Source organism: Neoarius graeffei, chromosome 15 (genome assembly GCF_027579695.1).
Source record: "Neoarius graeffei isolate fNeoGra1 chromosome 15, fNeoGra1.pri, whole genome shotgun sequence".
NCBI lineage: Eukaryota > Metazoa > Chordata > Actinopteri > Siluriformes > Ariidae > Neoarius > Neoarius graeffei.
The window spans coordinates 64,043,790-64,056,161 of NC_083583.1; the positions used below are offsets into that span (position 1 = coordinate 64,043,790).

The following is a 12,372-nucleotide window of genomic DNA, read 5'->3' on the forward strand; positions in this document are numbered from 1 at the left end:
AAATAAAAAAGCAACAAAATATGGAATAAAAGTATTTGATTGTCAGAACGTATCTTTTTTTCCGAGAATTATCATCATCGCATTTTTCACAAATTGCTCGTCATTTCGCCGGTTTGTTTACATTCTAAGCGGAAATTATTTTGTCGGACGTTTTGTATAAAGATTTTATTTATCGAATTTGCAAAAAATAAAAATGCTCTTTCTCAAAATCCAGTGAATGTGGATAGAATAAAACAGTTATTCCACTCAATCTGGTCGTACATGGATTATAGCCGACTCGGTGCTACACACCTCATCGGCGGTCAGCTCACGTACGACTCGATTTCATGGAATAACTTAAATATTCCGACGTAGTTTATCGGTACATGCATGGTACATGTGATGTGAGTGACAACCTCCTTTTCTTGTGATTTGTTTTTACTCAAGTTTAAAAAAATAATAAAATTTGCATTCATGAAAAAAGGAGAGCATTCTGATTTTATGATCTGCATTTTGGGCGTTCAATGACTTCAGTCTGTGCGTGCGTGCGTAGCTGGCACTATAAACTTGGCAGTGTGTGTAAAGCTAAAAGATTAAAATAGAGATGGTATGTTTACGCCTGAGGACCTGGTGCTGTTCTGCACATCAGTTCCAAGGCATTGTCCACATAACAAAGCACCATGAATGCAGCCTCAACCTCTCTTTACATGCATGGGGAGCATAAAGTGCTCTCCTGCACATCTATCACTTCCTGTAACTAAAGCGTGAAGGAAATTCCAATGGTGTCAGAGCCGCGCTTTATCTTCCCGTTCCGCGCACATGTATGAACTACCGCGGGTCTGATCTATTCGGAGGATCTGATAGCAGCTCAGCATGCTCTCTGCCACGTTCTTTATTAAAGCAGGCAGAATAGCTGGGAGTCGGCTGCTTAGCGTTTTACAACAATAGAGCTTGAGTGGGAGATTTTAAAGAGAGTGTGATTTGACTCGAGGTGTTCAGACTGTCTCAATTAGAACACGCATTATAAGATCCAGGTCACTTCCTCTATGTAATAAAGACTGAGTGAATGGGCTGTGAACTATGGCGAAGGGATGGGTATGTGTGGAGAGACGGAAGGGAAGGCACTGCCTGAGACTTGACAAGCAGGTGCAAGGAAAAACAGAAAATAACGGAATGTGTGCGCAGAACAGGCTGACATCTGGTGCTGTATATAACTTCAGGGTCTTACATATAATTACATACACAGAGAGAGAGAGAGAGGGAGCAACAGAGACAGACAGACAGAAAGAGAGAGAGAGAGTGCGAGAGGGTGAGAGCACGTGCAAGAGAAAGAGCACGAGAGGGAGCGCGCAAAAGACAGACAGAGAGAATGCAAGAGGGAGACAGACAGAGCAAGCGTGCGTGAGAGAGAGACAGACAGAGTGCAAGAGGGTGAGCGCATGCAAGAGAAAGAGCACGAGAGGGAGGGGAGGGAGAGAGAGAGCAAAAGAGAGAGAGACAGAGAGTGAGCGAGAGCGCAAGCAAGAGGGAGAGACAGACAGAAAGAGAGACAGAGACAGACAGAGCGCAAGAGGGATTGAGAGCCAGAGAACGAGAGAGAGAGCAAGCAAGAGGGAGAGACAGACAGACAGAGCACGAGAGAGAGAGAGCGCATGAGAAAGAGACACAGAGTGCAAGAGGGAGTGAGAGAGACAGAGCATGAGAGAGAGCATGAGAAAGACAGACTGAGTGCAAGAGGGAGAGACAGACAGAATGCAAGAGGGAGAGAGAGAGAGAGAGAGAGAGAGAGAGAGACAGAGCACGAGAGAGAGCATGAGAAAGAGACAGACAGAGCGCAAGAGGGAGTGAGAGCCAGAGAATGAGAGAGAGAGAATGTGAGAGGAAGACAGACTGAGCACAAGAGGGAGGGAGAGAGACAGACAGAGTGAGAGACAGAGAGCAAGAGGGAGAGACAGACCGACAGAGCAAGAGAGAGAGAGCAAGAGAGAGAGACAGATAGAGTGCAAGAGGGAGTGAGAGCCAGAGAACGAGAGAGAGAGAACGTGAGAGGAAGACAGACTGAGCGCAAGAGGGAGGGAGAGAGAGAGACAGACAGAGCGAGAGACAGAGAGCAAGAGGGAGAGACAGACCGCCAGAGTGAGAGACAGAGAGCAAGAGGGAGAGACAGACAGAGGGAGAGGAAGACAGACTGAGCGCAAGAGGGAGAGAGACAGACAGAGCAAGAGAGAGAGAGCGCAAGAGGGAGAGAGACAGAGAGACAGAGAGAAAGACAGAGTGAGTGCAAGAGGGAGAGAGAGAGAGACAGACAGACAGAGCATGAGAGAGAGAGAGAGAGAGAGAGAGCGCAAGAGGGGGAGGGAGAGAGCGCAAGAGGGAGAGACAGAGAGAGAGAAAACGAGTGAGCAAGAGGGACAGAGAGAGAGGAAGACAGACTGAGCGCAAGAGGGACAGACAGACAGACAGACAGAGCACGAGAGAGAGCGCAAGAGGGAGAGACAGACCAACAGAGAGAGACAGACAGGAAGACAGACTGAGCACAAGAGGGAGAGAGAGACTGACAGACAGACAGAGCATGAGAGAGAAAGCAAGAGGGAGAGAGAGAGACAGAGAGAGAGAAAACGAGTGAGCAAGAGGGAGAGACAGACAGAGAGACAGACAGAGCAGGAGCACAAAAGACAGAGAGAGAGAGAGAGAGACAGTGAGTGAGTGAATGTGTGTGTGTGTGAAAAAGAACCGTGTCTTGTTCCCAGGATCCCTGCATCCATCCAGGAGAACAGAAACAGTGCCCAGAGCTGCACTTTAGTCACGGGTGGCCAAACGTATTAACTATTAGAAACCTGAGTGCTTTATTCTCCTCAGCTCACTGTGAGCACTGCAGCACTGAGGAACGCGCCGTCCTGAACCCACAGGCTTCTGGCAGCATATAGCTGGCAGTTTGAACACCAAAATTCAGCAGTGCGATACCCCCCCCAAAGTCTGCTTCACACATCTGCAGCATGTACGCAACTGCTGAAAATAAGAACTGTACTCAGCAAACAGTAGCTGCGTGAATCTGACCGTGTGTGGATACCAGAACGGAATCACCTTTAGCTGTATTTCTACTGGAAAATACGTCTCGTACTTTACAAGAAGCAGATTAATTGGGGGAAAGATTCCCAACAGAGTCTGAAACAAGGCTGGAAAGGCAGATGAAGAGATCAGAGAGAGGGAATATTCACGATATGACCAAAAGGCTGGAAGCACCTGACCATCACAGACGCAGTAAAAGCATTCGACTGACGACTGCCGCGCTCCAGCACGACAATGTCCCCGTGCACAAAGCGAGCTCCATGAAGACACGGTGTGCCACGGTTGGAGTGGAAGAACTCGACCTCACTGAAGAGTCACTGTGGGATGAACTGGAACACCGATCCCACCCTCAGTGCCTGACCTCGCTCACGCTCCTGAAGCTGAATAAATGGCCTGAAGGTTAGGGAAGCAGCCTTGTGCCCAAAGGGTCGCTGGTTTGATTCCCAGGACCGGCAAGAAAAACGAGAGGGGAGGAGTCGAGTGAATGAATGCCAGTACTTTCCCCTCCCTCTGTATCATGGCTGAAGTTTCCTTGAGCAAGGCACCCAACTGCTGCCCGGGCACTGGAGTATAGCTGCCCGCTGCTCTGGGTATGTATGTGCATGTGTGTGTTCACGCTGCTTCAGGTGGGTTAACCCTCTGGGGTCGAGAGCTTTACCAGTGAAGCTCGACAGGTTTAGAATGAGTAGGTCATGTATTTAGATAAATATCTTCGTGAGTTTTTTAATCACACAAGCATGATAAACATATTGACAGAAACTTTATGCTTTACACTTTCCTATGTGCCCGCTGCCAAATAATATTAGAGTTTTTAAATTACCTACATTAGATGAAACATAAAACTTGTCACCTTACTCAGTCACACCGGAGTCGGAGCGCTGAGCGCCCACTTACACATTCATAAAAGACTGTTCACATGGTAACGGCATGATCATCACTTTCACTCTTTCGGTTTCGATTGGTTTCTCTTTCATGGTGGGAATGCCCACTGTAAACAGGATAAAACCCGTCAGACAAAGTTTAGGTTATTTGGAGGTAAAACCTGTTGCGAGATGGCACGCGGATTTTATGAACTTCGGATGATTCAGGAGAGCGATTTATTTCATGATTCATGACAGCGAACGAATTCAATCTTGAGAACTGCGACACTGATGAGCTTTTTATTTATTTTTTTAACCTTGACTCGATCCAGCCAAAGATCAACCTCAAGCAAGTGTAAATGTTTCTTCCATTTCTGATGAGCAGATCGGTTGATGTGTGCGCGCTGTAGTGCATGCACAGGAAAAACGACTGGGCAGTTTTTTCCAGAGTTAAAAGTGTTTTCCTCAAAAATAGTTAATTTTGCTCCATTCTGAGTTTAGAAAGTAAAATTTGGAGTTGGAGTAAAATTACAGAGTAATTGTGTGACAGAGTTGGTTGTGGCTCTGAACGGAGTAAAATAGTACAAGAGTTCTTTTCAAGACACGCTGAAGAGTGTCGAATACCAGAGAAATGAAGCTGTTGTAAAAAAGCAGTTGGAATGTGTGAAAAAACATGACCTTCCCCACTGGGACTTGACCTGATGGGATTAAGAGCTGGGAGCTCTTCTCATTGAATGGAATGGAATTTTTTTTTTTTTACACTTCTCATTGAATACTCCTCCTGCCAACCCTTTAACCCAAAACAATAGGACAGACATTTTCTGATGGCCAGTTAACTGTCCAAATCAATGGAGCAGATTTAAGTTCTTGTGCTTGATCCATTCCTAAGACTGAACAGAATCACCTCGAGTGACCGAAACGGTTCGTCACAATGGGTACGGTCATGTGTTTTTCCGCACACATTCCAGCACAGCTCTAAAACTGCTTTTTACATCATCTTCGTTTGTCTGTTACTTTTATAAAAGTACAATCATGGCATACAAACTACAGCGATATTATCGTAGCTGAACTTGTGCTGAATACAAAAAAAGTCATATGACTTTGAAAATACTGCTTAGATCTGTTGAAATTGACAACAAAATCAGAGCATACCAACATCATTAGAGTGCCAGAAAATACCCTCAGACCCCAGAGCGTTAAGTGCAGAGGAGGAATTTCACTGTGACAAAGTCGTCATCTTATTCAAAACGCAAACGCTCCAAAATCGAGTGGAAAGCCTTCCCAGAAGAACTAAATCTGGAACCGGATGTTCAACAAGTACAGATGGGTGTGATGGCCAGGTGTCCACAAACTTTTGGAGGAAGAGCTCACTGATGTGTACTCACACAGGTTCTGGGCGATCTTAGGATCCAGCACTTTCAGCTCTTTGATTCTCTTCTTAATGAACGTCTTCTCCTCAAGCTCCTCCCCATCTCGCCGGCCTGTAAAGACCCACATACCGTACATTAGTAATGGGCGTACAACTGATATTCACACTTGCTTAAACGCATAAAAACAGATCACCACAATGGTATGCCGGCCATAAAGGGACGTTTAAAATGAAAAGAAAATTGGATGGTTGTCTTGAGCTGCCTTTGACTTAAAAGGCAATAACAGTCAAAATCAGCAACATTATGATGTACAGATTGTCATAATGGTCAGCCGTAAAAGGAGCGCGAATTAGAACGCGTACAATCAAATGCATAATTTAATTATAATGTTTGTGAAACACCACATGGACAGAAAATAGGGATGAACAAATAAACAACGGGAATACAGCATTTAATTATAAAGTAGAAAGAAACGGCGCGCACAGAAACGCAGCGAGAAAGAAAGCACCAAGCTTTGTGGACTAATGATAGATTTATTCTGAAACACAACACGAACTCGGCAACGTAGTTAATTGCACCACGAGTCAATCAGAGTCTGCTCTGATAGCCGGTGATACAAACAGCCAAAACAACACTGAATAATTGAAGAAAACAGCCTTGTGGGAGGCGTGCTTCACTTAATAAAGACTCATGGGGTGGGTTGACGTGTTGGGAGCAAATGATGACATCCCGTAAACACGTGCGTCTCGGGACAAGAGCCTACCACGGCATGGGGTTATGTCAGGAGAGGTGTGTGTGTGTGTGTGTGTGTGGTTAGATACTGTATTCCGTGTGTGTAGGACTAAGAGGGTATTTGCCATGGTCTCAGTGGGAGTGTAAGAGGATTGGTAATTGGCAGGACAGCCATGGAGAATGAGATTAGAGACTAAAAGCTGTGAGCTGAAGGAGGTCAGCACTCACTCAAGCACACACCGACCAGTAGGGTTCAAAAATACTGAAAATTCAGCATTTTTTTTTATTTAAAATGGGAAACAAAAGTTGAAGAATTCAGCAAAATTCAAAATAAAGAAAGGAAAATGTTGAATAGCGTTCCTTGCCATTATTTAACTGTATACAAATTTCAACCACATTCAAGGCACAAAAGGTCAGACTTTCCTTAAGTCTTATCCCTTTCCGTTAAAGACGGTGATCAGGTGATAATCTGATGGATTTGATCCAATGTGGATCGTCAGGTTATGGTTCCTGCTTATGATATATTTTTATTGACGAATGCTGTATTAAATTAGAAAAATAGGATGGCATATTAGGGCCATTGTAGGTAAAACAAACAATTTTGTGGTTTTTTTTTTTAATGGAGCTCTGTGAGGGTGGCAATATTCTGAGAAAACTCAATTTTTTCCGCCGAGTTGTAAATTTACAAGTCATAAATGTTGTCGGGGGGAAAAAAAAAAAAAATCACAAATGTACGAAAAAGAATACTTGGAAAAAAATAGTGTGACAGTTTGAACAGACTTTACAATCTTTGAGACCCTCCAAGTTTTTCCTTCATAAATTTACGACTTGACTCTCGGAGGGTTTTTTTCCCCCCCTCAGGTTATTACCACCTTCCCCGGATCTGTACTTTTTTTTTAAACCTACAATGGCCTGAATAGGCTGTTGTAGAAAATAACGTAAAATTGATGCGAAGTAGAAAGTCTTTGTACACGCATCTACTCACACATCTCACCTTTATACTGTATGATGAGGAGTTCGCCATAATTATTACTGACAGAACAGTGATATTTCTCTGAAGGCAACCGCACACAAAATGACGAATGCTGTGTTCACATATACACCGGTACGATAGTGGTATAACTGTATCGATACAAAGTATAGCGGTACAGTTTAGTGCATCTGTCCACACTAGCGAGAAATGTTTACGGTTTTCTTTCACGGTAGTTGAAATGCGCGTGCGCGAAATGTTTCCGTGGTTACCGAGTAACTTCCTTCCGAGAATATGGCGGATGAAACGACGTGTGTGTGCTTTTTGTTGTCAATGTACAGTCTGTATTTCTGGTGGTCATTTATTCAGTCGAATCGTATAAAACGCGCGAGGCAGTTGAAAAAGAAACAAACGAATCTCCGTTCTTCACTATTTTATTCAGCGAAGACGTCGATTGAGTAGCCCGGGCCCGCCCATCCTAACCGTGACGCAACACGAGGGCCTGTTGCGAGCTTAGTCTGGCAAGGCAAGCTATCTACAGTTCTTCCAAGCTCCCGAAAAATCGGGAACCAATCAACTTTGAGCATCTCCAACGGCCCTGGGTAGAGGCGTGTTCAAGGCAGTGACGTAGTAGAACTGCGACCGGAAGCCATAGATTGTTTACAGAATCTATGCCGGAAGCACTTCATTCACTAGAAACATTACGAACATGGAGCAAGTTCTCATTGAAAACGGAGCAAAGAGCAGTCCTGGAGGTATTTATTGAAAGGAAGGACGTTTTCGCCTTGCTCCCGACCGGCTTCGGTAAGAGTTTAATCTACCAGTTAGCCCCGTCGCGTCGCATACGTCAGAGGAAAGAGTGATGTGATTGGTTTAAGCTTCGTCACAGCCTTTTCTGGCTTCGACCAGTAGCAAACTGAGGCATTTCAGGGAGGCGGGTCAACCACGGGCTCTGGGAAACGGTTGGGTTTAATATCTTGGCCAGACCAATAGCTCGTAGAGCTTTGAAGTCGCGTTAGCCAGGCTATCGAGTGAGGTGTCTGACTTTGCGCATGCGCATTATATTTGTATCGATACAGAACCGCTTCATCTGTCCACACTACAGCGAAGCGCTACAGTACCGATACTGTGCCGGTATGAAACCCATACATTTGTGGGTTTCGTACCGATACAGTTATACCGCTACAGTACCGGTACAGTTGCTAGTGTGGACAGGTGTTGCGGTACAAAAGTAGTATCGTATCGGTACAAAATCCCTAGTGTGGACAGGGTATAAGTTACAGACAAAAATGTTGCATAACATTCGAAACAAATGTGTGCTAATGGACGGCAATTTGCACAACAAGCCGAGACGAGCAAATCCGACTCGTCACTGTGGGGTTTTATTTGAACTGGCATCCAGCATCAGATGTAATGACGAACATTTTGAATAAGCAGATGGACTTCACTGTACATTCGTGTTTCAAAACCAGGCAGGTTCAAGAATGAGTTTTGTCTTTCCCTTCTAATATTTTAAAAATTAAACCTAAGTAAGGACAAAGTATGAAGGAAGCATTCGCGCACTCGTTTTATCAGCACGTCGAAGAGAAGAGTTGGAGAACGGCGACAGGAACGGGTGGAAAGGAAACTGAAACAGGAGATTTTTAGAGTAACTTGAGTGATTTAACGTGTCGGGTGAAGAGAACAAAATGCGAGTCCCGCGAGCTAGTTGAGTAACTGTGTGCTAATTATTGCGGGTGGCTCGTGCTGGACGAAAAGCCTCGGAATAAAATGCAGGGTTACTCTACGAATCTGTGTTTCACTCCCACACAAACAGAGGAAAGGCAACCCTTCAACATGGTCACCCAATAAATGTAGTGGAACAGAGAGAGAGCGAGCGGATGTTTTCAAAGACTGTTGGCACTTTAACTGTGACGAGGATGCTGCTGCTGATGTCTAATCCGAGAAGAAAAAACGTGTAGAGTGTAATTTAAGTACGAGTTGAGGATCTGTAACACCTGCATCAGTGCCGAGATGAGGATCCTTGTACGGTTGTAGTGCACACTCGCGCTGTGTCCAAAATCACTCACTATATAGTGGACTACGTAGTGAGTTCGCCATTTTGTAATGCTGTCCGAACATACAGTAAGAATTATTACACCCTACAGTGGTGCTTGAAAGTTTGTGAACCCTTTAGAATTTTCTTTATTTCTGCATAAATATGACCTAAAACATCATCAGATTTTCACACAAGTCCTAAAAGTAGATAAAGAGAACCCAGTTAAACAAATGAGACAAAAATATTATACTTGGTCATTTATTTATTGAGGAAAATGATATTACATATCTGTGAGTGGCAAAAGTATGTGAACCTTTGCTTTCAGTATCTGGTGTGACCCCCTTGTGCAGCAATAACTGCAACTAAACGTTTGCGGTAACTGTTGATCAGTCCTGCACACCGGCTTGGAGGAATTTTAGCCCGTTCCTCCGTACAGAACAGCTTCAACTCTGGGATGTTGGTGGGTTTCCTCACATGAACTGCTTGCTTCAGGTCCTTCCACAACATTTCCATTGGATTAAGGTCAGGACTTTGACTTGGCCATTCCAAAACATTAGCTTTATTCTTCTTTAACCATTCTTTGGTAGAACGACTTGTGTGCTTAGGGTCGTTGTCTTGCTGCATGACCCACCTTCTCTTGATTCAGTTCACGGACAGATGTCCTGACATTTTCCTTTAGGATTCGCTGGTATAATTCAGAATTCCTTGTTCCATCAATGATGGCAAGCCATCCTGGCCCAGATGCAGCAAAACAGGCCCAAACCATCATACTACCACCACCATGTTTCACAGATGGGATAAGGTTCTTATGCTGGAATGCAGTGTTTTCCTTTCTCCAAACATAACACTTCTCATTTAAATCAAAAAGTTCTATTTTGGTCTCATCCGTCCACAAAACATTTTTCCAATAGCCTTCTGGCTTGTCCACGTGATCTTTAACAAACTGCAGACGAGCAGCAATGTTCATTTTGGACAGCAGTGGCTTTCTCCTTGCAACCCTGCCATGCACACCATTGTTGTTCAGTGTTCTCCTGATGGTGGACTCATGAACATTAGCCAATGTGAGAGAGGCCTTCAGTTGCTTAGAAGTTACCCTGGGGTCCTTTGTGACCTCGCCGACTATTACACACCTTGCTCTTGGAGTGATCTTTGTTGGTCGATCACTCCTGGGGAGGGTAACAATGGTCTTGAATTTCCTCCATTTGTACACAATCTGTCTGACTGTGGATTGGTGGAGTCCAAACTCTTTAGAAATGGTTTTGGAACCTTTTCCAGCCTGATGAGCATCAGCACCGCTTTTTCTGAGGTCCTCAGACTTTGATAGATCCCTGTTCTTTAAATAAAACAGGGTGCCCACTCACACCCGATTGTCATCCCATTGATCGAAAACACCTGACTCTAATTTCACCTTCAAATTAACTGCTAATCCTAGAGGTTCACATACTTTTGCCACTCACAGATATGTAATATTGGATCGTTTTCCTCAAATAAATAAATGACCACGTATAATATTTTTGTCTCATTTGTTTAACTGGGTTCTCTTTATCTACTTTTAGGACTTGTGTGAAAATCTGATGTTGTTTTAGGTCATATTTATGCAGAAATATAGAAAATTCTAAAGCGTTCACAAACTTTCAAGCACCACTGTATATAGCAGACTCATAGTATCCCACAACCCATTGTGAAAAGTAGTGTACAACCGATGGTCACTAACCAGGCTATACACACACACACACACACACACACACACACACACACACACACACACCATTGTCAAAAGGGTGAATGGATGGAGGAAAAAACACATTATAAACAGACATTCAAGTAGAATTAAAAATAGTAAGAGAACAGAAAATATTCTAAGACAGATAAAATACAAGAATAAAAAGTTACAGTGCGGAGCGAGGAATTAATCAAAAGCCTCAAATTTGATTTAATAAAAGGCAGCAGCAAAGAAGAAAGTAAGTATTCAGCCTTCATTTAAAGCTAGACGGCCTTTCGATTTGATAAAATCAGTGAAATTTAGTTCCCTCTGAAATGTGGTCATTGTGATATATACTTATTTCTGTAATATCTCACAAAATATCAGGCCATTCTGTGGCTGGGAAGTTATTTAATTTAATTTGACGGGGTTAAAGCAGATAATGTGCATGAAATCGCTCGCTTCTTCGCGCAGTCGAGCAGACAGAGGAAGTCCGTGTGTGTCTGTGCGCATGTGCAGGTTTCCCTTTGAGCGTGCACTGACAGTTCCATCATTCTGCCGCTAAACGAACAGCTGATCACACCGAGGTGCTCGCTGACCGCCGATATTTATTAGTTTGGTCCTGCGTTTCCTTTCCTTCGTATAGACCATAACGTCTTTACTTCTCGCTTTCTTTCCGTTACTGTAGTCGGTCTTTCACGTTTCATTCGCACACTCGCGTCCTCCGTTTTTCTCTCCTGTTTCAAATCTGTATCCCACAATGCCTTGCGTGAACGGGGAAAGCCCAGCACATCATGCATGACGTAGTATCTTGTATTGGGTCATGGTGAAGCAGGAAAAAATAGCGGAGAATTTACAGCCACGTGGATTTAAATTCATTACTTGTAATTTTTTTTTTAATAATTAAATTGGAAGTCTGAGATTCAAATTCAGTCGCTTAAACAAAAATAACTGCGTGTCAGGGAAAATTCTTTTTATGACCAACACTTGAAAAATCTGAAAGGCAGTCTACATGCCTGTATTTATTATTTTGAAAACCCACCAGCCGACTGATCTGGCACGTTTTAATTGTGCGACAGTAATGACGTAAATAACGGTGCTGTGGAGTAGTGTCCGAAAGCATTTTTATTTCATTTTGCCACTGAGCTCACTATATCGTCCTTTAAATAGGATAGTGAGTAGGGAGTAGTGAATGAGTGAGTGATTTCGGGCACAGCATTAGACTCTGGCATAACACCAGTTTGATGCCCAAAAAAAATGATAAAATAACTCCTTTTTTTAATCAGTACTTAGAAATACAAATGTGCGAGTCGACATGATAATTCATTCACACATTCATTTTCATGAGCTGCTGTTTCCTGGTCAGAGTGCAGGAATACACCATGGACGGAAAGTCGGTTCATCTCAGGACATCAGGACGATGCCCACACACACACGCGTGCGCACTTTCACAATCCTGAGTCGCCGGATCCACTTTCAGGCACACTTTTAAGAGTTGGGGTGGGAGGAAACCAGAGAACACAGAGGAACCCCACACAGACACATGAACAGAAGCTACACCGAGGGTAAAGTGGTGTGAGGCAGCAATACACCTCACAAAACCTTCACGATGACCCAATACAGCTGTGATAAATGTGTTTCTGAAGGCGGGC

The 12,372-nt window shown here is 43.8% G+C and overlaps 1 protein-coding gene across 2 annotated transcripts in view; it reads right to left on the reverse strand.

Moving 5' to 3' along the window:
* Nucleotides 1–12,372, reverse strand: part of diaph3 (diaphanous-related formin 3) — an 814,225-nt gene that overhangs the window by 316,972 nt on the left and 484,881 nt on the right. For both annotated transcript variants that reach the window (XM_060941746.1, XM_060941747.1), the window contains one exon: nt 5,294–5,389. In XM_060941746.1, coding sequence (XP_060797729.1) covers nt 5,294–5,389 — 96 coding nt within the window. The remainder of the gene's footprint in view (nt 1–5,293; nt 5,390–12,372) is intronic.